A 21745-nucleotide genomic window follows, 5' to 3' on the forward strand; every position below is an offset into this window, starting at 1 on the left:
GCAGGAATGACTTCCTGTGGTGCATTCTGGGGGAATAAGTCTTAATATTGCGCCCCTCTGCAATTTGGATATTAGATATAGATAGATAGATAGATATTGATCCCAAAAAATAAGAAATTACAGTGTTACAGCAGCACACGTACATTAGTCCCACAACACAGAATATAAATTTAAATGAGATACGAGGGAAAATACATTCACATACAGTATACATGAAATAATAATAGGAATAAAATATTAGAGCAAAATGTAAGAACAAATATTTAAATATATACAGGATGGGGAAACAACATGTGCAACTGCTTAAATGAGATGCTAAATGTTTGCTAAAATGTAAATGAACCACATGTGCAGGTTGCCCTAATTAGTGCAGTATTGTGGGGTCCCAGAGTCTCATCTAGCACCCGGTGGAGACATGTTGAAACGTGTTATTGCCCGTAGCGCCTGTATATTTGACCAGTCCATATTGTGATTTAGAGTACGAGATTTTGGGATCTTGTCCGTCTTGGTGATCACGTTTGCCGCCTGCTGTGTTCTCTCCTCAGCCAACCTGAGCCGCGTGGTCCCTGATGGGCTCCTGGTCTTCTTCCCCTCCTTCCCTTTGATGGAGAAAACCCTGGACTTCTGGAGAGTAAGTGGGACTGCAGCACGGTCTCCTGCAGGACAACAAAGCGTTTTTATCTAGATTAGAGGATACTTTATTCATCCCATAGAGGGGGAATTCCTTTGTTACAGCAGCATTTTCTACAATAAAAGCAAAACAAACAAACTAGTAAACACACAACAAACCAACAGGCAACCAGCCAATGAGCAGAAGGTAGACTGGATGTAAAGTGGCGTCAAATAAAAGGTTTTGTAAAGTGCAGTTGCCATAGTACAAGAAACCAATATTGCAGTGTGAGTAAGTGACATTAAAAATGAAATTGAATATGTAATTAAAGTAATAAAGCAAAAGTAGGTAACCATAATATAAGTTATGTGAGGCCTTTTTGGTGACGTTCATACACAGGCTTTAACCTGAATTTCCCAGGACACTTTATTTTGCACAGTGTTGCATGCAGAGGACTTAATGTGTTCCCAGGTTGTCCGGTATATTGAATTTGTGATGGTTTTACATATCCCCAGTGTAGCAGTGTTGAGGTTTGCAGCATTTATGCGACCGTAAATAATATTGAGAAAGTAAGTACTTGTAATGGAAAAAATATAAATACAGATGATAAAGATATCCAGAGAGTGTGTGGAATAGATGAAAGAGAGGAGAGAAAAAAAAAAAGGATTAAAGATTTCCCGATGGAAAGTATCGGAATCAGAGCCTAAATGGGCTTTTATTTTAACTAATCGGAGATGACATGGCTCAGATCATCAACGTCAGAGGAGCACAATTTGCAGCAGAACGTAAACTCGCCAGTCGTCTTTATTGACGACGTTTCATTTGTGGGATTGTCCCCCCCCCCCCCCCCCCCCCAAAGGGAAAGGCACCCCGCGAACCGATACCAGATAGGCGGATGAAGATGGATGGTTGTCACTCACCTTGCGCTTTATTTACTTTGGCGTTTTAATCTCCAGTCGATCTGGGAAACATCCTCCGAGTGTAAACCAGTTTGTATTTATCTTTTTTTTTTTTTCTTCTGTTTTTTTGAAATTCTAATCACACACGCAGCAGCCATTTTAAGTCCAGACACACACACGTTTGCCTAAAACCAGTTCCTCCCCGAGGCTATTTTGCAGCGGCGCCGTGGCTCCGTCCGGCGCTTAGTACCTCCCTGGACGACTGTGATTGGCTCAAAGACCTGACAACCAACCAGAGCACGTTTCTCTCTTTTAAACTAGAAAGTCAAAACCGTCCAACATCCAGTTGCAATATCTGCAACACGATCGGTGTGCGAGGCGTTGGCAACAGATCCGATCAGGACTCAGTATCGGCGAATAGAAATGCTCCGATACCGGTATCGGTATCGCCTCCGATACGGCCTAAAACGCTGGTATTGGTATCGGGTAGTACTGATCTGTAACCATGTAGTTAATTAGGGGTCCAAGCCCGAGGATGCGTGCATTTTCAGAACTGGTCCAAAACTCCGCAAAGACCTCAGGTGCAAAAATTCACCCACGTCCACCACTGAGTGGCGCAATTACAGAAAAAAAACGCACGTTTGTCCCTGTAACTCCCGAACCGCCCATCAGAAATTTAAAAACCTTATATCCACGCGTTCCCTGGATCCTACTGAATCTCGGCCGTATTCAATCTTGCCATATCTCGGTCCAAAATAAATGCCGTCAAAGCCAAACTTTAGATTATTCCTCGCTATGAACCTTCTGAGGCTCTAAAACAAATGTCACTAACGTTGGCCACTAGGGGGCGCAAATACAAATACAACAGTTCATATCTCATGAACCGCTCATCTGAACTTTGCAAAATGTAATGGCTACCATCCAGGCCCTGTCCTTAGGCGGTCCTTACAGTGGGGTACTGATTGGTTAAAGTGGGCGTGGCCTATGGGCCAACTTCTGGAATAACCACTTCAACTAAAGTGAATTACTTGAAATTAACAGGATTAATGTAAAAAGCCCAGAGTTTTTTCGGGGTCATTGGGCTGTTAATCCGTACTGTTACGTGCGCCTCTTCGTATTTCGAATTTTAAATATATGACGTATGGTTTATCGGACCAGTATGCAAGTTCAGGTATCGGGAAGCAAAATATGGCATCAGACCAACCCTATCGGCAAATACTACTCTCAATGTTTAAAAAAATCGGATCAGGATTGTTGGCCAAAAAAAAGCTGATTGAGACATCCCCTTAGTTCTAGTCTGTTGTAATTTTGTTGATTAATTTATTTTGGATGTTCCAGATGATTTCTGAGTCGAGCGTTGCCATGTTGCTTCATGTTCGGCGTTGTCTCACCAGGCCAACGGACACGCGGATCGCATCGAGAACGTAAAACCCATGTTCGTTGAACCCAAAGGGAAGGGCAACTTCAGTGAGGTGAGTTTGGTTTGGTGAAATACCGAGATGTGAGTAAGCTGTGTCGGGCGTGAGCACGGAGACCAACCGTTGATCCGGTCTCTCTCTCTGTGTGTGTGTGGTGTGTCCGCAGGTTATTGACGGATATTACAGCAAAGTCAACGATCCGACGTCCAAAGGAGGAACTTTCTTTGCCGTGTGTCGCGGGAAGGTGGGGTTTCCTCAAGTGTTTTGAAATGTACACGTTTTACCTCGATAACTCGGTCTCAGAAAGGTATATTGCCATATAGTGCTTCTAGAGGTATTTTTTACAGTGCGTTCAGGGGACAGGCAGCAAGTGAGATTAGATTAGATTCAACTTTATTGTCATTACACAGGTACAAGGCAACGAAATGCAGTTCAGGTCTAACCAGAAGTGCAATAGCAGTAAGTGCAGGATATACACTGGTTCCATAAGTGCAGGACATGGATATGTACTGGATAAATATAGAAAAGAATACTATTATAAACAGAGTTTTACAGATGGGTTTGTCCTATGAATACAGATGTTTCCTGTATGTGACAACAAATGTTCTAGCCTAAAACATGCGCTTAGAGCACCTTTTTAAATGAATTAAGAATATTTATGACAGAGCCAGCCGATAATGTTACAAGATTACAATTTTAGGCATTTTCCAAACTGTCGATATTGGCATTTATAATGGCCGATAAATTAATGTTTAAATAAAATTAGAATTAAAAAAACTGACCAAAAACCCTTCGACCATGTTGTAAGTGTTGGTGTTTGTCCACCAGAGGGCGCTCTACAACGTCCCTGTTGTTTTTTTGTTCAAAGGACTTTAAGTTTCATATCTTAAGTTTGTATTTTTATACATTTTATTTATCTGAACTTTAAAATATTTTGATGTTCTGTTGGGACAATAAATCAAATTATTATAATATTATTTTAGTGAGCACTCATAATTAACTACAAATAGTTAATGTTACAGAAATCTGTTCTTGTTTTGTAACGCGTTTCCGGATTTATTTTTTAAAAATATATATTGGATTTTAAAATCACCAAATATTTGTACCGATATCGGCCTTAAAAATCCTTCATTGGTCGGGCTCTATATGACGAGATATCTGTCTTTTGTGGTCCCAACTCCTTTCCTCTAGTGTCATTTATTTATTTTTTTGGGCTTATTCCCAGAAAGACTTTAAGCTCTAAAACCTTGTCACTCTTTTATTTTTCATCCATTCATTTCCCATTGTTGGATGTTTTATTGTTTATGGTTCAGAACACTTCAGCAAAAAGACATTTTAACCCTTGTGTTGTCCTCGGGTCCAATTGACCCGTTTCAAAGTGTTTTATATTGAAAATATGGATTTATTTCAACCAAATTGCCCAAAGATAACACGGATGACTCCATACGACATTCTCCAGGTGACATTAATGATTACTTTCATCGAATTTTTTGGGGTCTTTTATTTAATCTTATAGCATTTGAATTCTTTTTCCAAACAGTATCCGGGACTAAACTTTGACGTCGACCCGTCTGAGATCCACTCAACATCCTCTGATCTTAACTATTAGTCCAAATAATTCATAATTCCTGCCTTTTTTAACTAAAAACGAATGTCTAATTTGAGCTTTGTTGACCATGAAGTCCAAGAATAAATGTAAAACTTACAATTAAACCAGCTCAGGTTTTTTTTTTTAAAGCGCTGGGAAAAAGTGACAAAAAAAAAATCAGAAAGAGACAAAAACATCGGAAAAGCACAAAAAAATGCTCATTTTTTTAATTTGACCTGGAAAGAAAAAGTTCATGGTTAAAGATAAAGACAAACAGCCGGGACACAATAGCACATCCAAGTGTCCACCCGCGTCCCTCTCACTGCGTCCCTGTGCATGTCTCCCTGGACCAGGCCAGCGAGGGTCTGGACTTTGCGGACTCCTTTGGGCGGGGGGTGATCATCACCGGCCTCCCCTTCCCCCCGAGGATGGACCCCCGAGTCGTCCTCAAGATGCAGTTCCTGGACGAGATGAGTCGGAAGAAAACTTCCGGCGCAAAGGTGTGTGTGTGTGTGTGTGTGTGTGTGTGTGTGTGTGTGTGTGTGTGTGTGTGTGTGTGTGTGTGTGTGTGTGTGTGTGTGTGTGTGTGTGTGTGTGTGTGTGTGTGTGTGTGTGTGTGTGTGTGTGTGTGTGTGTGTGTGTGTTGTGTGTGTGTGTGTTGTGTGTGTGTGTGTGTGTGTGGCTTTTTTCCCGCCTCTCACTCTTGTTTTTTTTTGTGTTTTATTTCTCTTTTTTCCTCTCGCTGTATTCGTGTTTCTCTTCTCTCTGTTTTTTATTTCGTGTGTGTGTTTTTTTCTCTGTGTGTGTGTTCTCGCTGTATTTTTGTGTGTTTTTATTTCCCTGTTTTTTTTCTCTCTGTATTTTTGTGTGTGTGTGTGTCGCTGTTTTTTTTTTTTCTCTCGCTGTTTTTTATCTGTTTTATTTCTGTTTTTTCTGTCTTTTTCTGTTGTGTGTGTTCTCGCTGTATTTTTGTGTGTGTGTTTTTATTTCTCTGTTCTTTTTCTCTCTGTATTTGTGTGTGTGTGTGTGTGTGTGTGTGGTCGCTATTTTTTTTCTCACTGTTTTTTCTCTATGTATGTATGTGTCTCTCTCTCTCTCTCTTTTTCTGTGTGTGTGTGTGTGTGTGTGTGTGTGTGTGTGTGTGTGTGTGTGGTAGTACCTGTCTGGACAGGACTGGTACCGACAGCAGGCCTTCCGAGCCGTGAACCAGGCCATCGGGAGAGTCATCCGCCACAAGGAGGACTACGGAGCCATCCTGCTGTGTGACCAGAGGTCAGTCCAGACCCCCAGGGAGCTTTGGACCCAGTCTGACCCACGGACCAGACCCCCAGGGAGCTTTGGACCCAGTTTGACCCACGGTCCAGACCCCCAGGGAGCTTTGGACCCAGTTTGACCCACGGTCCAGACCCCCAGGGAGCTTTGGACCCAGTCTGACCCACGGTCCAGACCCCCAGGGAGCTTTGGACCCAGTTTGACCCACAGTCCAGACCCCCAGGGAGCTCTGGACCCTGTTTGACCCACGGTGGCTCCATAGTTGGGTCGTTTTAATCTAGTTTTCTAACCATTTGGACTGAATAGCGAGAGAAAACCTTCACTTCACCTTTTCACAGGCCTTTCGTATTCTTAGTAGTCCGACCGATATCGGGATGCATCGTTGTCCTGTTCAGATATTCGGTCCCGGGCCCGTTTGAGAAAATCTTCTCTCCACTCGTACGTTTTCATAAATTGCGTTTTTTTTTTTTTTTTAATCTTCATGAACACACTCATGCAGCACAGCCATTTAAAAGCTTAAAGTCTCCTGATTCCATTAAGCCCACACACAAAGCATAAGATGACTCATAGCGGTTATATCCATGTTAGGAAGTGAAGAAACACAAAGATTCTGCGCCGCTAGTGTCTAAATTCGAGCGTGCATCCCGACCTGTTTCCTCGTCTTTCTTCACAGCGTTGAACGATCAACAAAAACCTTTTTTGTTTCCTACATCGCCAACAGTCTAAGGAATAAGACCATACAAGCCATGTAATCCAAAATTAGCCGGTCTTCTCACAATCTTATAGTTTCTAGCCGAGTTTCGACGTGGAGAAATCCAGACGGTTCGTCATTTCTGCGTTTTGATTGCTTGTATCTTTTCCCCTCGGCGCGCTACAAAGTCGCTCCGTACTCCGTTAGATTCTCTGACTTAAGCACATCACACTGGACTTTGTTCCCAGCCAATCGCTTGAGTGTAAGCCGAGCTGTCCCTGAGATAAGCCAATCATATCCCACAGTGACGTTTTGGCACAACGTGGGGAAAGATTGACAGCTATTCCTTCCAGTTAAAACTAGATGTTCTGAAACCAGCCTCCCTGTTTAGCAAATAAGAAGACAAACTGATTGATACCAAACAACAACAAAAATTGAGAGTGTCAATTTCCCATTGACCTCAGGCACATCCCAGAGGGCCATAGTATGTGGAAACTGCATCACTGCATTTTTTTGGTATAAATGTAGACCAGAAAAACACGTAATTTCAAGTGTTTGTGTAAAGAGGTTTAAGGGTTTTACTGTGATGGAAACCACGGCTTTAATGTCATCCGTCATAATGAGACTTTTCCCACAGGTTCACCAGCTCCAACGCCAGGGCTCAGCTTCCGTCGTGGGTCCGGCCGTACGTGCGTCTGTACGCCGGCTTTGGGAACGTGATCCGTGACGTCTCTCAGTTCTTCAGGGTCGCACAGAAAATGGTAATTCCTAGCATTCACACTGGCCACAAAAATACGACTCCTTGCATGTCGCTGATGTTGATTCGTCTGCTGTGACTCAGCAACTCGTGTTTGGTTTTTGATGCTGAAAGTGTTAACGATATATATAATTCTCACTTGATTTATTACCTCGATGAACATTTTCATGATGAGTTTATGGTATCATGGTGTCCAAATCCACTTTTGCTTGTTTGACGGTAGAAAAAAGGGTCTGTGTGCCAGGCGCATGGTTCAGAAGGGTTGTACTCAGTGTCTTGATTAATTATAGGTGTGTTCTGGGCGCAACATGCAATCAACCAATCAGAGCGTCCTCTCCCATTCCCTTTAACAGCCAGGCACAGTTGTACCTTGGAGCATTGCTATGATGATGATGATGATGATGGAGGATTTGCACTCATATTTTTGCAGTCATATTTTTATTTGTAATCTTCTGCATGTGTGTGTGTGCTGCTGTGCATCCCCGTGTTTGTAGCAAACATAGTGTGTGTGTGTGTGTGTGTGTGTGTGTGTGTGTGTGTGTGTGTGTGTGTGCAAATTGCGTTGCATCTGCGCCGTAAAAACCAGACTTAACAACGTTCAATAAATCTGTTTCTACGGTTGTTTGACTGTGCTAGAGGCCTGTGGTGGAGAAGAAGTCTGCAGCAGCAAGCTGCGAGAAGGAGTCTTTCCCCGACCCTCTCCAGTTCCCTGGCTTCACGTCCTGCTCCTCCTCCTCCTCCCAAAGCCCCCACACCCAGAAGGCCAAGGTGCTGGACGCCCACCTACCCAGCCTGAAGAGGAGGAAACTCAGTGAGTATGAGGATAGAGGGAGTGTATCACCACGCCTGCTGTAAATACACAGAGCAGTGGTCAGTCCTGTTGTTGATTCGTTGCCCTTCGTCTGGTCTTTGGTGATCAGACGAGCACACCGGAGCCAATGGGATGGCCAGGATCTGTGTGGAGTACGAGTGTGAGCTGCAGGAGAGCCAGAAGAGACCGGCCAACCTGCTGGACGCCCTGGACCGAGGGGACCATCGCAGAGAGGACGATGACTCCGCTGTGGGAGAAGAGAAGGTAGCACCCGTCTTCTGTCCCACCGGTCTTTCTGACATGGACAGGGTTTGTGGGGGAAAAATAAGACCTTGTCTGGGACAGTTCATTTTTTAGTGAGAATCATGCTGTGTATAATAGAGAGACAAAGTCCCGCCCCTCAATGCTCAATTTCAGGTCCATAACTGTATTTTGAGGTTGGACCAAGACCGGTTTCCTGGGTGTCATTTTCATAAAACCATCATATTTTTGTTGTACTGCACATTGCTGCAGATCCTGTTTTTACTGTTTCATTTCCAGAGTGAGACATCTCTCTAGTTTTATCTCCAGAGTGAGACGTCTCTCTAGTTTTATCTCCAGAGTGAGACATCTCTCTAGTTCTATCTCCAGAGTGAGACATCTCTCTAGTTTTATCTCCAGAGTGAGACATCTCTCTAGTTTTATCTGTAGAGTGAGACATCTCTCTAGTTTTATCTCCAGAGTGAGACATCTCTCTAGTTTTACTCTCAGAGTGAGACATCTCTCTAGTTTTATCTCCAGAGTGAGACATCTCTCTAGTTTTATCTCCAGAGTGAGACATCTCTCTAGTTTTACCTCCAGAGTGAGACATCTCTCTAGTTTTATCTCCAGAGTGAGACATCTCTCTAGTTTTATCTGTAGAGTGAGACATCTCTCTAGTTTTATCTCCAGAGTGAGACATCTCCTAGTTTTATCTCCAGAGTGAGACATCTCTCTAGTTTTATCTCCAGAGTGAGACATCTCTCTAGTTTTACCTCCAGAGTGAGACATCTCCATGTTTATCTCCAGAGTGAGACATCTCTCTAGTTTTATCTCCAGAGTGAGACAATCTCACTAGTTTTATCTCCAGAGTGAGACATCTCTCTAGTTTTATCTCCAGAGTGAGACATCTCTCTAGTTTTTATCTCCAGAGTGAGACATCTCTCTAGTTTATCTCCAGAGTGAGACATCTCTCTAGTTTTATCTCCAGAGTGAGACAATCTCACTAGTTTTATCTCCAGAGTGAGACATCTCTCTAGTTTTATCTCCAGAGTGAGACATCTCTCTAGTTTTATCTCCAGAGTGAGACATATCTCTAGTTTTATCTCCAGAGTGAGACATCTCTCTAGTTTTATCTCCAGAGTGAGACATCTCTCTAGTTTTATCTCCAGAGTGAGACATCTCTCTAGTTTTATCTCCAGAGTGAGACATCTCTCTAGTTTTATCTCCAGAGTGAGACATCTCTCTAGTTTTATCTCCAGAGTGAGACATCTCTCTAGTTTTATCTCCAGAGTGAGACATCTCTCTAGTTTTATCTCCAGAGTGAGACATCTCTCTAGTTTTATCTCCAGAGTGAGACATCTCTCTAGTTTTATCTCCAGAGTGAGACATCTCTCTAGTTTTATCTCCAGAGTGAGACATCTCTCTAGTTTTATCTCCAGAGTGAGACATCTCTCTAGTTTTATCTCCAGAGTGAGACATCTCTCTAGTTTTATCTCCAGAGTGAGACATCTCTCTAGTTTCTATCTCCAGAGTGAGACATCTCACTAGTTCTATCTCCAGAGTGAGACATCTCACTAGTTTTATCTCCAGAGTGAGACATCTCTCTAGTTTTATCTCCAGAGTGAGACATCTCTCTAGTTTTATCTCCAGAGTGAGACATCTCTCTAGTTTTATCTCCAGAGGGAGACATCTCTCTAGTTTTATCTCCAGAGGGAGACATCTCTCTAGTTTTATCTCCAGAGGGAGACATCTCTCTAGTTTTATCTCCAGAGGGAGACATCTCTCTAGTTTTATCTCCAAGGGAGACATCTCTCTAGTTTTATCTCCCAGGTGAGACATCTCTCTAGTTTTATCTCCAGAGTGAGACATCTCTCTAGTTTTATCTCCAGAGTGAGACATCTCTCTAGTTTTATCTCCAGAGTGAGACATCTCACTAGTTTTATCTCCAGAGTGAGACATCTCTCTAGTTTTATCTCCAGAGTGAGACATCTCTCTAGTTTTATCTCCAGAGTGAGACATCTCTCTAGTTTTATCTCCAGAGTGAGACATCTCACTAGTTTTATCTCCAGAGTGAGACATCTCTCTAGTTTTATCTCCAGAGTGAGACATCTCTCTAGTTTTATCTCCAGAGTGAGACATCTCTCTAGTTTTATCTCCAGAGTGAGACATCTCTCTAGTTTTATCTCCAGAGTGAGACATCTCACTAGTTTTATCTCCAGAGTGAGATATCTCCCTTCTCTCCTATCTTTGTTGGGAGCTGCACATGCTCAGTAGCTCGGTGAGATCCATCAGCTGATAACTCTTTCTCCAGCTTTGGTCAGTCCAAGGCAGGACCAGCTAGGAGACTTCTTCTAGACCAGGGTTAGGGAAAAACCAAGCTGGATTTACCCTCCTTATTATCCTCCACTCATTTCAGAATATATAAGTACAGAAGTGAACAGGGACAGATGAACTATCTCTTTCATCCCATTTAAATTTAGCCACAAATTACACATATGATGGTTGTCAACTTAAAAGATAATTTTGCAAGTAAAGAAAGTCTGTTAGTCGTGAAACTGTTTGTACATAATGTGGGTCAGTACTGATACAGGATCACTGAAGGGTTTTCCAACAGGACTGTACTTAATTGTTCAGTTTAACATGTTTTTTCTTTTTAAGGCCGACCGTTTGTCCACGTTGTCTCTTCGATGTGACAAGAGGATGGACGATGAGTCGCGGGGCGGAAAACGTAAAATCAAACTGGTCCAAGAACAGGTAGGCCACGTATTACAGTAGAACAACAACGTGTGTGTGTTGTGTGTGTGTGTGTGTGTGTGTGTGTGTGTGTGTGTGTGTTGTGTGTGGTGTGTGTGTGTGTGTGTGTGTGTGTGTGTGTGTGTGTGTGTGTGTGTGTGTGTGTGTGTGTGTGTGGTGTGTGTGTGTGTGTGTGTGTGTGTGTGTGTGTGTGTGTGTGTGTGTGTGTGTGTGTGTGTGTGTGTGTGTGTGTGTGTGTGTGTGTGTTGTGTGTGTGTGTGTGTGTGTGTGTGTGGGTTAGAACTCAAGACAAAATAACAGTTTACGTGCAAACTAATCATTTTTCTTGATAACAGTGTTTTTGTGATCGTTAAAAGCGGAAACCAAAATGTTATTAATGCTAAGCCCAACCCCCTTACACCCTAACACTAACCCCCTAACCCTTACCTTCCTAACCCACCCTTACTACCCTCTAACACTAACCCCCTAACCCTTACCTACTACCCTACACCTACCCCCTTACCTTCTAACCCCTTAACCCTACCTTCTAACCTACCTCAACACTAACCCCCTAACCCTTACCTTCTAACCCTTACCTACCCCACCTCCCCTTCTATACCCTTACCCCTAACCCTACCCCCTTACCCCTTACCTTCTAACCCTTACCCTCTAACCCTAACCCTACCCTCCCTACCCTTAACCCCCTTCCCCTAACCCTTACCACCCTCTAACCCTAACCCCTACCCTACCCCCCCTTCCTAACCCCCTACCTAACCCTAACCCTTAACCCTCTAACCCTAACCCCTAACCCTACCCCTTCCCTTATCCCTTACCCTACCCCTTACACCCTAACCCTACCTACCCTTACCCTCTAACCCTACCCCCTAACCCTTACCCCCTTTCCCTTATCCCTTAACCCCCTTAACCACCCTATACCCTCTAACCCTACCCTCTAACCTCTACCCCTACCCTTAACCCCCTTTCCCTTACCCTTAACCCCCTTACACCCTAACCCTAACCCTTACCCCTGAACCCTAACCCCTTAACCCTTACCACCCCCTATCCCTTACCCCCTTACACCTACACACCCTAACCCTTACCCCTTACCCTCTAACCCTTACCCTCTAACCCTAACCCTTACCCCCTAAATACCACTTATCCAAACCCCCTTACACCCTACATACCCTAACCCTTACCCCCTAACCCCTAAACCATTACCCTAACCCTTACCCCCTACCCTTACCCTTACCCCCTACAACCCTAACCCACACCCCTCTAACCCTTACCCCCTAACCCTTACCCCTTAACCCCCTAACACTTACCCCCTAACCCTTTTTTTTTTTAAATTATTAATTCCAAGTCATGATTGTATGTTGTTAACCAAACAGTATGGCTAAGATTTGCAAGAAGTGTAAAAAAAAAAAAAAAAAAAAAAATCAAACTACTTTAGACAGCTATTTTGTAATAAACTCACATTTAGGTTTTTGTTTCTATAAAATAAAATACTTTCAACGTACACCACATCACAAATGTAAGCGTGGTATTTTCCTCCGTCCTTGTTGAAGAAACCGAGCGCGTCGGGGACCGTCTCCGAGCGGGGGACGGCCAGCAGGGTGAAGGACTTCCTGGCAGAGATGAAGACGTCCCTGAGCCAGATCAGCTTTGACCGCATCATAAAGGCCCTGCAGACCTACAAGAAGACGGACAACCTGGACGTCCTGCTGACGGAGACGGCTGTCCTGACTCAGGACGCCAACACGCACAGTCTGCTGCGGGGTAAGCCTGCTGCTGGAGTCAGGGTCTTAAATAACCTTAACCCTCGTGTGGTCTTCCAGTCAACATTGAAAATCAACGCTTTTTTTTTTTTTTTTTTGAAGCTTTTAAGTTTTTCAACATTTTTGGTGCTTTTTTTTGCTGTTTGTCACTGTTTTTGACGTTTTCAACACTACGTAACACTAACTTATTCACTTTAGTTTTACAGTTATTTTTGGAATTTATGGTCAATAAACCTCATTTTATAGGAAATTATACCTAATGTTTGAGTTACAAAAGCAGAAATGAGGAATTATTGAGACTAAAATTAAAGGAATGGATGTTGATGATAATCACAGACTGGAATATGTCAACTTTTACTCAACACTATTTCAACAACACTTCCATTTGTTTTACAATGCTATAAAATTGAATAAGACCCAAAATTAATGAAAGTAGAGATTTGTACTTGGCAAAGAGCGTTGGAATCAATCATGTTATTTTGGGGAATTAAAAAGAACATTGATATAGGACAACATGAGGACAACATGGGGACAACATGGGGACAACATGGGGACAACATGGGGACAACATGAAAACAACATGAGGGTTAAATAACTTTCCCTTGTGTTGTCTTTCCCTCAACATGAAAAAACACCTTAATGTTTTTTTTTTTAAACATTTTTATTGTCTGCCCCCCCCCCCCCCCCCAATGTATTTGTCCATTTTGTTGACGTCTTGTCACTTTTTCGACATTTTAGCAGTTTTTGTATAAAGTTTTTGACTTCCAGTGTTTTGTTTTTTCCGTAGTTTTTATCACTTTTTCCAATATTTTTTACACCTAGTTCGACATTTTCAACCACCCATATTTCTGAAAAAATTTGGATTTATTATTTTCAAATAGAGCAAGTTATATCATCTTTTGCTATATATATATATATATATATAATATATATATATATATATATATATATCTCTCGCAGGGGGAAAAATACCACAATGTCAGTTTATCCCAATATCATGCAGGCCTATTCTGTATCATAGTGTACTGTAGGTGTGTGTTTTTGCAGTGTGTGTTTCCATGTGAAGGTCAGTCTCTGGTTGATGATGTGTCGCAGGCCTCTACCAGTTCATCCGCCCGCATCACAAGAGGAGCTTTGATGAGACGTGCCAGCAGCTGACGGGGACGGGCTGCGGATACAAACCGGATCACTCGCTCTCTGCAGACGAGAAGAAGGCGCTGATGCTGCAGAGCGGTAGGAACACGCTGCACGCGTCTTCACATGTTGGACACGCGTCTGATGACAAGAGAACAAGCTCAGAGATGCAATATTTTTTAATTTAAGAGTTCACTGGCAGGACAATAGGAAAAGGAAGACCTGTTATGTTATGTTTCATTAAAGCTGCAGCCAGTCATCCTGTTGGAGGTCCAGGTTCCTGCAGTCATCCTGTTGGAGGTCCAGGTTCCTGCAGTCATCCTGTTGGAGGTCCAGGTTCCTGCAGTCATCCTGTTGGAGGTCCAGGTTCCTGCAGTCAGCTGAACACACAGCAGCTCAACAAAGGAGGACAACACCTCAACCAGCACGGTAGGACACAGTCTCCACCAGATGTCCGTCCCCGTCCTCTGTCTCTGTGTCGGCGCTCTAACCTGCGGCTGATTTCTGAGGACTACGGTTACCTGGTCCTCAGATAAATCCAGACCGCTAGCTAGACTATCTGTCCAATCGGAGGTTTCTGTTGCACGACTGAAACTACTTCTGAACGTACACGTTCCACCAAAACAACTTCCTTCCCGAGGCTTTTTAGCAGCGGCACCGTGGCTCCGTCCGGCTCTCTGCACCGCCCAAGATGATTGTGATTGGTTGAAAGAAATGCACGTTTATCTCCCATCCCCGAATGCTGTGTGGACTAGCCAGACCTTCCAGATCTGGTTAGTCCAATGTGAGACTAGGTCAGATATTACATCCTTTACCTTTTTGGAATTCAGTGTTTCTGAAGTATTTAGTGCCGAGCTGGAATCTTCAGATGGGCCGAGCTGGAATCTTCCCCTTATGACATCATAAGGGGAAGAAGGTTAAGAAGTTTACTTCCCCTTTCTCTGCTTTGCCCGCCCAGAGAATTTAACCCGCCCATGAGAGAGAGACATCATGGCTTTCAAACGAGCAAAGTGGCAGTTGGTCAAGATTTGTGATAAATAATCATCAGTAATGGGTATAAAAGGACATAACTGTCTTATTACGATATTAAGACATCCAAAATCTAAGATAATATACAGTCATACCACGATATATTGCCCAGCGCTAGTGGAAACACAGCGGCCTATATGTATACAGTATATACTGTGTGTATTTATATATGTATACACACACACACACACACACACACACACACACACACACACACACACACTAGGATGCATCAAATCCAGATTTTTCGTGGTTTCGGTGCATCTCTGATATACAGTTGAATGGATTATACAAAACTAGGGCTGCACAATTAATTGAATTTTAATCGCGATCACGATTTTGACTTTCCACGATCTACCACTACTACCGTCTGCTCATGAGCCAATCAGAGTAGTTCCCTGCACCCCGTGCAGCTTAGTTTCTAGATGGAGACAGTCCCAGAGGACAGAGGGACGGGAGGACAACTCAACAGATAGCAGTCGGTCATACGTCAGTCTCAAGGTTTACCAGTTTACCAGTAAACGCAACACTTTGTCCCGTCTGTTGTTTTTCAGACAACAGCAGTGAGCGGTGCTAGTCGGTGCTAGTAGCGTCTGTTAGCTAGTAGCGTCTGTTAGCTGTTAGCTAGTAGGGTGTGTTAGCTGTTAGCTAGTAGCGTCTGTTAACTCCTAGCTCCTCTAGGACGCACCGGCGCTAGTAGCGTCTGTTAGCTGTTAGCTAGTAGCGTCTGTTAGCTCCTCTAGGACGCACCGGTGCTAATGTCCTCGCATCCGCTGCAATGCTGTTTATATGGATATGGTTTAATTTTCCGTTACATGACCCATTTCTTCTGTAAAGCCGTGTCTGTGTGGGATCTCTCCTCTACTCTCTCTCTTCTTACTCCGCGCCCCGCCACACAGCGGCCGCCGGTCCACACTTCTGACATTTGTCTACAGTTTTAATTGTTATTCACACAGCTGTATATTGTTAAGTATGAGGGGCAAACCTGTGTTTGTACCAGTGTTTCCGCGGGTAACTCTGCTACCGCGGCCGCCACGGCGAAGAACACAGAAGAAGTCATTGAATGCAACTAACTTCAGTCGGTAGAGTAACAGCGTGTGAGACGGAGCTCCTGGACCTGGACCTGGGCCTGGGCTTGGACCAGGACCTGGGCCAGAGATGTGACCCATGGCCAGAATATCATAGTTCATAACAATGCAGCGCTGTGAAGATACAGACGTTTCATACACACGCCGTGTTTATCCGCCGTTCGACCCGTGCTGGACCCGTTCATAATGATCAACCGTCTCTCTGTGTGTAGCGTCCATCCCCCACCCCCCCCCCCCACACCCTTCTCGCAGTTAAAAGCCCATGTGACGAAAAATTTGTTTTGGTTAAAATCAACAAATAATCGTGAGAATAATCGCGATCAAAATTTTGATCAAAGTAATCGTGATTATCATTTTGGCCATAATCGTGCAGCGTTATACAAAACCCTGATTTTTAGTAGTGGAATAACTTGAGTTACTCGAGGAATCGTTGCAGCCCTGTTAAGGAGGAAGACTTGTACCTCTAATGTTATATTTTGTTTTTGTTTCCTTAAAGCTGCAGTCAGTCATCCTGCTGGAGGTCCAGGTTCCTCCAGCTGCACGCCCGCCTGCAGTCAGCTGAACACACAGCACCTCAACAAAGGGGGACAACACCTAAACCAGCAGGGACCGACACAGCCTCCCTCTGGTAGGACGTCACATCTGGAGTGGCAAAATGTCCTCAGACGGAACAAAACAAACTAAAAACTCAACAATGTCCAACAGGCGCTGAGACACCAAAGGAGTGACTCTGACGCAGAGATGTTCGTTGTTGCGTTAATTGCAGTTCTTTCTTCTTCTGTTGATCAGGCTCCGGTCCAAGCAGAGACGTCCCCGCTTCCTTCCTGGCGACGTGAAGAAAGCCGTCGGAGCGGAGAAGTCGGCTCAGCTGTTTCAGGTGATCCAGAGCTACAAGAAGACGGACAACTACGACGACCTGGTGGCCACGGTGGTGAGCCTGTTCACGGAGAGAGACGAGGACTTCAACCTCCTAGTCAGTAAGTTCCTCCACCGGGTCCAACCAGGATCTATCTTCAGGGTGTCACTGATTACCCACTTTATTTTCTTTCTTTTTTTTTACTTTAGTTTTTATTGAATATTCAGCACATTGTTACAGCTGATCAGGTACTTCAATTTGTAAATTACGGAAGAGGATTAGGGCCACTGGTGAAAAATGTATGTGAGTTCTGACTTTATTCTCACAATTCAGAAGTCAGAATTCTGAGAAAAGTCAGAATTCTGAGATCAAAGTCAGAATTCTGAGAAAAAAGTCAGAATTCTGAGATCAAAGTCAGAATTCTGAGAAAAAAGTCAGAATTCTGAGATCAAAGTCAGAATTCTGAGAAGAAAGTCAGAACTCAGATACATTTTTCACCAGTGGCCCTAATCCTTTTCCGTAGTAAGTGATATATGAAGGAAAAAAAAAAGGGGGGGGGGGGACGGGGGAAATTCCAGTGGGAAAAGGTGATGAAAGCCAAAAACAAATAGAAATAAAAATACATTTTAACCCTTGTGTCTTCCTCGGGTCAAACTGACCCGTTTCAAAGTGTTTTATATCAGAAATATGGATTTCTTATAACCAAATTGTCCAAAAGTAACATGGATAATTCCAGATGTTCTTTAGGTGACATTAATGATTACTTTTTTTTTTTTTTGGGGTGTTTTATTTAATCTTATAGCATTTGAATTATTTGTTTTTTTAATGGTTTCCAGACAGTATCCGGACTAAACTTTGACATCTACCCATCTCAACATCCTCTGATCTTAATTATTAGTCAAAATAAGTCATAATTTCTGCCTTTTTAACTAAAAAAACATGTATTAAGTGTTACTGTTATTAAGCCAGCTCAGGGTTGTTGTTTTTTTTTTAAAGTGGCAAAAGCTGGAAAAAATGAGAAATAAATCAGAAAAAGCAACAAAAACCAGAAAAAAAAACTTGGAAAAGCACAAAAATATATTCGTTTTTAATTTTGACCTGGAAGGACAAGTTCAGGGTTAACGAGAAGACAACAGGGGGGTTAAGTCCATGCTTTGTCCACTGAGTCCAAGCTGTGAACCAATGTCCTTACGCTTTGTTTACTTTTAACCCTCATGTTGTCCTTGGGTCAAATTGGCCTCCGTTTCAGTTATTATTATTTAATTTTTTTGGCACAAAAAATGAAATAAGCTCTGAAATTTTTTGCCAAAAAACTTGAAAAAAAAGCACCCGCAACATTGAAAAAGTGACAAAAATGTCAGAAAAAGCGCTAATAATGTTGAAAAAAGTGACCAAGCGTTTCTTTTTCATGGTTGGAAGACAACACGAGGGTTAAGTCAATGCTTTTGTCCACTGAGTCCAAGCTGTGAACCAATGTCCTTACGCTTCATTTAAGTGAAGTGTCCACTTCTGCCGTCTTTGGGTTTACGTCCCTTCTCTCAAACGTAGCACAGAAGTCCACCTTTCAATTTCCCTTACTTCTTGAATGACGTCAAACCATTGTTGCCGTTTAGAACAATCTGGCTTACACCAGTTTCTAGACCAGGTCCCTGTCCCTCTGTAGTGTCACAGGTGAAATACGACCCAGGTAGAAGACTACGCACGTGAAAGGAATCTTAAATCCAAGTGCATTGCTCAAAACTAAATGCACACCTTCCCAAAATGGCTTCAGTTTTTCACAACTCCCAAAATAATATGAGTGGGGCAGCCACATTGTGTTGAAGATGTTTTACGGCTTATCTGAGGTGTAAAAAATACATAAAAGCACCAAATTCTTCCAGTTAAACACCCTCGGGTGATGTGATCTCGTGGAAGTACGTTGAGTTTCACGCATCTTGTTCCATACGTCCACTTTTAGTTCCTTATCCCGTCTCGCTTTTCAAGTATATTGTTGAGTTGAATGTCACAGAACATAGAAATGATTTTAACGCAGTTTATATTTGGTCCGTAAGCACTCATCATCATCGTGTATCTCATAACTGGATTGAGTTGATTACACACTCTTTTTTTATCTTTCATTTCTCCAGGATTTGGCATGTTTATCCCCGCTCGCCATAAGAAGCGGTACAAAGAGATGCTGGATGGGTTGATAGGGAACTCTGTCTCTGGGGTTCCTGCTGAGACCGAAGACCAGCAACGACCAGGTGAAGAGCAACGCAATGTGTTGTTGGATAATAGATAAACGTGTTTCCATTTCCTATATCTTGCCCTATACTTTTTAAATCCTCTAGAGCAGTGCTAAGCTTAGCTAAACACAGCATTGAAATACGCGTCATATTCTGAAAGCCACGCCCACCAGAGAGGAAAACAGTGTGAAAATAAACTAAAAACACTAAGAAAGAGCCTCTAGCTAGCTAAAAACATCAGATTTAATTATGTCAAAGGATTATTTTAGCACCCTTTGTCTACCAGAGAGGACAAGTTAGCTGCTAGTTAGCTTATGTTAGCTGCTAGTTAGCTTGTGTTAGCTATGTGTTAGCTGATAGTTAGCTTGTGTTAGCTGCTAGTTAGCTTGTGTTAGCTGCTAGTTAGCTTATGTTAGCTGTGCGTTAGCTGCTAGTTAGCTTATGTTAGCTGTGTGTTAGCAAGCTATGGTCGTTTCAAACATAATACTGTTGCTTTGTGATTTATCCCCATTCACAATAACACATTACATGCTGTCAAAATGCTTTAGTTTAACCCTCATGTTGTCCTCATGTTGTCCCCATATTGTCCTCATGTTGTCCTCATGTTGTCCTCATGTTGTCCCCATGTTGTCCTCATTTTGTCCCCATGTTGTCCCATGTTGTCCCATGTTGCCCTCATGTTGCCCTCATGTTGCCCTCATGTCGTCCCCATGTTGGCCCCATGTTGTCCCCATGTTGTCCCCATGTTGTCCCCATGTTGCCCTCATGTTGTCCCATGTTGCCCTCATGTTGTCCCCATGTTGTCCCATGGTTGTCCTCATTTTGTCCCCATGTTGTCCCCATTTTGTCCTCATTTTGTCCCCATGTTGCCCTCATGTTGTCCTCAGTTGCCCTCATGTTGCCCCCATGTCGTCCCCACGTCGCCCATGTTGTCCCCATGTGTCCCCATGTTGTCCCATGTTGTCCCCAGTTGCCCTCATGTTGTCTTCATGTTGTCTTCATGTTGTCTTCATGTTGTCCCATGTTGTCCCCATGTTGCCCTCATGTTGTCCCCATGTTGCCCTCATGTTGCCCTCATGTTGCCCTCATGTTGTCTTCATGTTGTCTTCATGTTGTCTTCATGTTGTCCTCATGTTGTTCCCCATGTTGCCCTCATGTTGCCTCATGTTGCCCTCATGTTGCCCTCATGTCGTCCCCATGTTGGCCCCATGTTGTCCCCATGTTGTCCCATGTTGCCCTCATGTTGTTCCCATGTTGCCCTCATGTTGTCCCCATGTTGTCCTCATTTGTCCCATGTTGTCCCCATGTTGTCCTCATTTTGTCCCCATGTTGCCCTCATGTTGTCCTCATGTTGCCCTCATGTTGCCCCATGTCGTCCCCACGTCGCCCATGTTGTCCCCATGTTGTCCCCATGTTGCCCTCATGTTGTCCCCATGTTGCCCTCATGTTGCCCTCATGTTGCCCTCATGTTGTCCCCATGTTGTCCCCCGTTGTCTTCATGTTGTCTTCATGTTGTCCCCATGTTGTCCTCATGTGTCCTATATCATGTTCTTTTTAATTCCCCCAAAAAAACATGATTGATTCAACGCTCTTTGCCAGTACAAATCTCTACTTTCATTATTTGGGTCTTATATATTTTATATCATTGTAAAACAATGGAAGTGTTGTTGAAATAGTATTGAGTAAAAGTTGACATATTCAGTCTGTGATTATCATCAACATCCATTCCTTTAATTTTTGTCTCAATAATTCCTCATTTCTGCTTTTCTAACTCAAACATGTAGGTATAATTTCCTATAAATTAGGTTTATTGACCATGAACTCCAAAAATAACTGTAAAACTAAAGTTAATAAGTTAGTGTAACGTAGTGTTAAACGTCAAAAAAAGTGACAAACATTGGAAAAAAGCAGCAAAAGTGTTGGAAAAAGGGACAACAACTTAAGAAAAAGTTAAAAACATTATAAAAAGTGTTGATTTTTCAACACAAGGGTTAAAAGAGATTTTCTGACGCAAACGTGTGCATTCTCAGAAAGAACAAAAAAATCATGAATATTAAATTTAACAAGACTTCTTCCACCTATGAGACATTATAACTTTTCCGTGTTTTTGTTTGTTTTCCAGCCACGTCGTCTCCGAAGACGCAAAGCAAGATTTCCAGTTTCTTCTCAAACAGCCAAAGAAAGTAAAAATCTGAGTTAAAATAACATTTTAAGTATTTTTAAATCACTCGTAAGTGATGCTGCTTCATGGTATAATTGTAAATACAGCTGCAGTTTTCACTTGTTTTGTATTAAATTAATGTCGTGACAGTGTAATATGGAGGAATATTATGTTTATGTAAAGTTTTTTTTATATGTCTTCAGATAATTAAATTTATGAAAGAAAATGGTTGTTTTTATTAATTTACTGTCTCCTGGCAAAAAACATTGGAAAAAAACAACTAGGTCGGCCCAAATGAAATTTTTATAAATTATTATTTTATTTTATTTATTTTTAGGAATTGTACATTACAGGTTAAATAACGTCAAATAATACATTTCCCTTCAGTTTTTCTTTTTTTTTATAAACAGGAACGGATTACCCTCACCCCCCCCCCCCTTCCCTAACATCTTTCACCA

The 21745-nt window shown here is 42.7% G+C and overlaps 1 protein-coding gene across 1 annotated transcript in view; it reads left to right on the forward strand.

Moving 5' to 3' along the window:
- The window catches only part of rtel1 (regulator of telomere elongation helicase 1), a 42530-nt gene extending 21021 nt beyond the window's left edge, over positions 1-21509 (forward strand). Inside the window, 17 exon segments of the mRNA XM_032519826.1 lie at positions 546-631; positions 2904-2981; positions 3094-3171; positions 4869-5015; positions 5672-5787; positions 7116-7239; positions 7872-8046; positions 8156-8310; positions 10945-11040; positions 12585-12795; positions 13890-14027; positions 14175-14357; positions 16542-16673; positions 16835-16870; positions 16873-17022; positions 19028-19144; positions 21249-21509. Coding sequence (XP_032375717.1) covers positions 546-631; positions 2904-2981; positions 3094-3171; positions 4869-5015; positions 5672-5787; positions 7116-7239; positions 7872-8046; positions 8156-8310; positions 10945-11040; positions 12585-12795; positions 13890-14027; positions 14175-14357; positions 16542-16673; positions 16835-16870; positions 16873-17022; positions 19028-19144; positions 21249-21313 — 2087 coding nt within the window. The 3' untranslated portion in view covers positions 21314-21509.
- The last annotated feature ends 236 nt before the right edge of the window (positions 21510-21745 follow it).

This window comes from Etheostoma spectabile, chromosome 7 (genome assembly GCF_008692095.1).
Source record: "Etheostoma spectabile isolate EspeVRDwgs_2016 chromosome 7, UIUC_Espe_1.0, whole genome shotgun sequence".
Taxonomy (NCBI): Eukaryota; Metazoa; Chordata; class Actinopteri; order Perciformes; family Percidae; genus Etheostoma; species Etheostoma spectabile.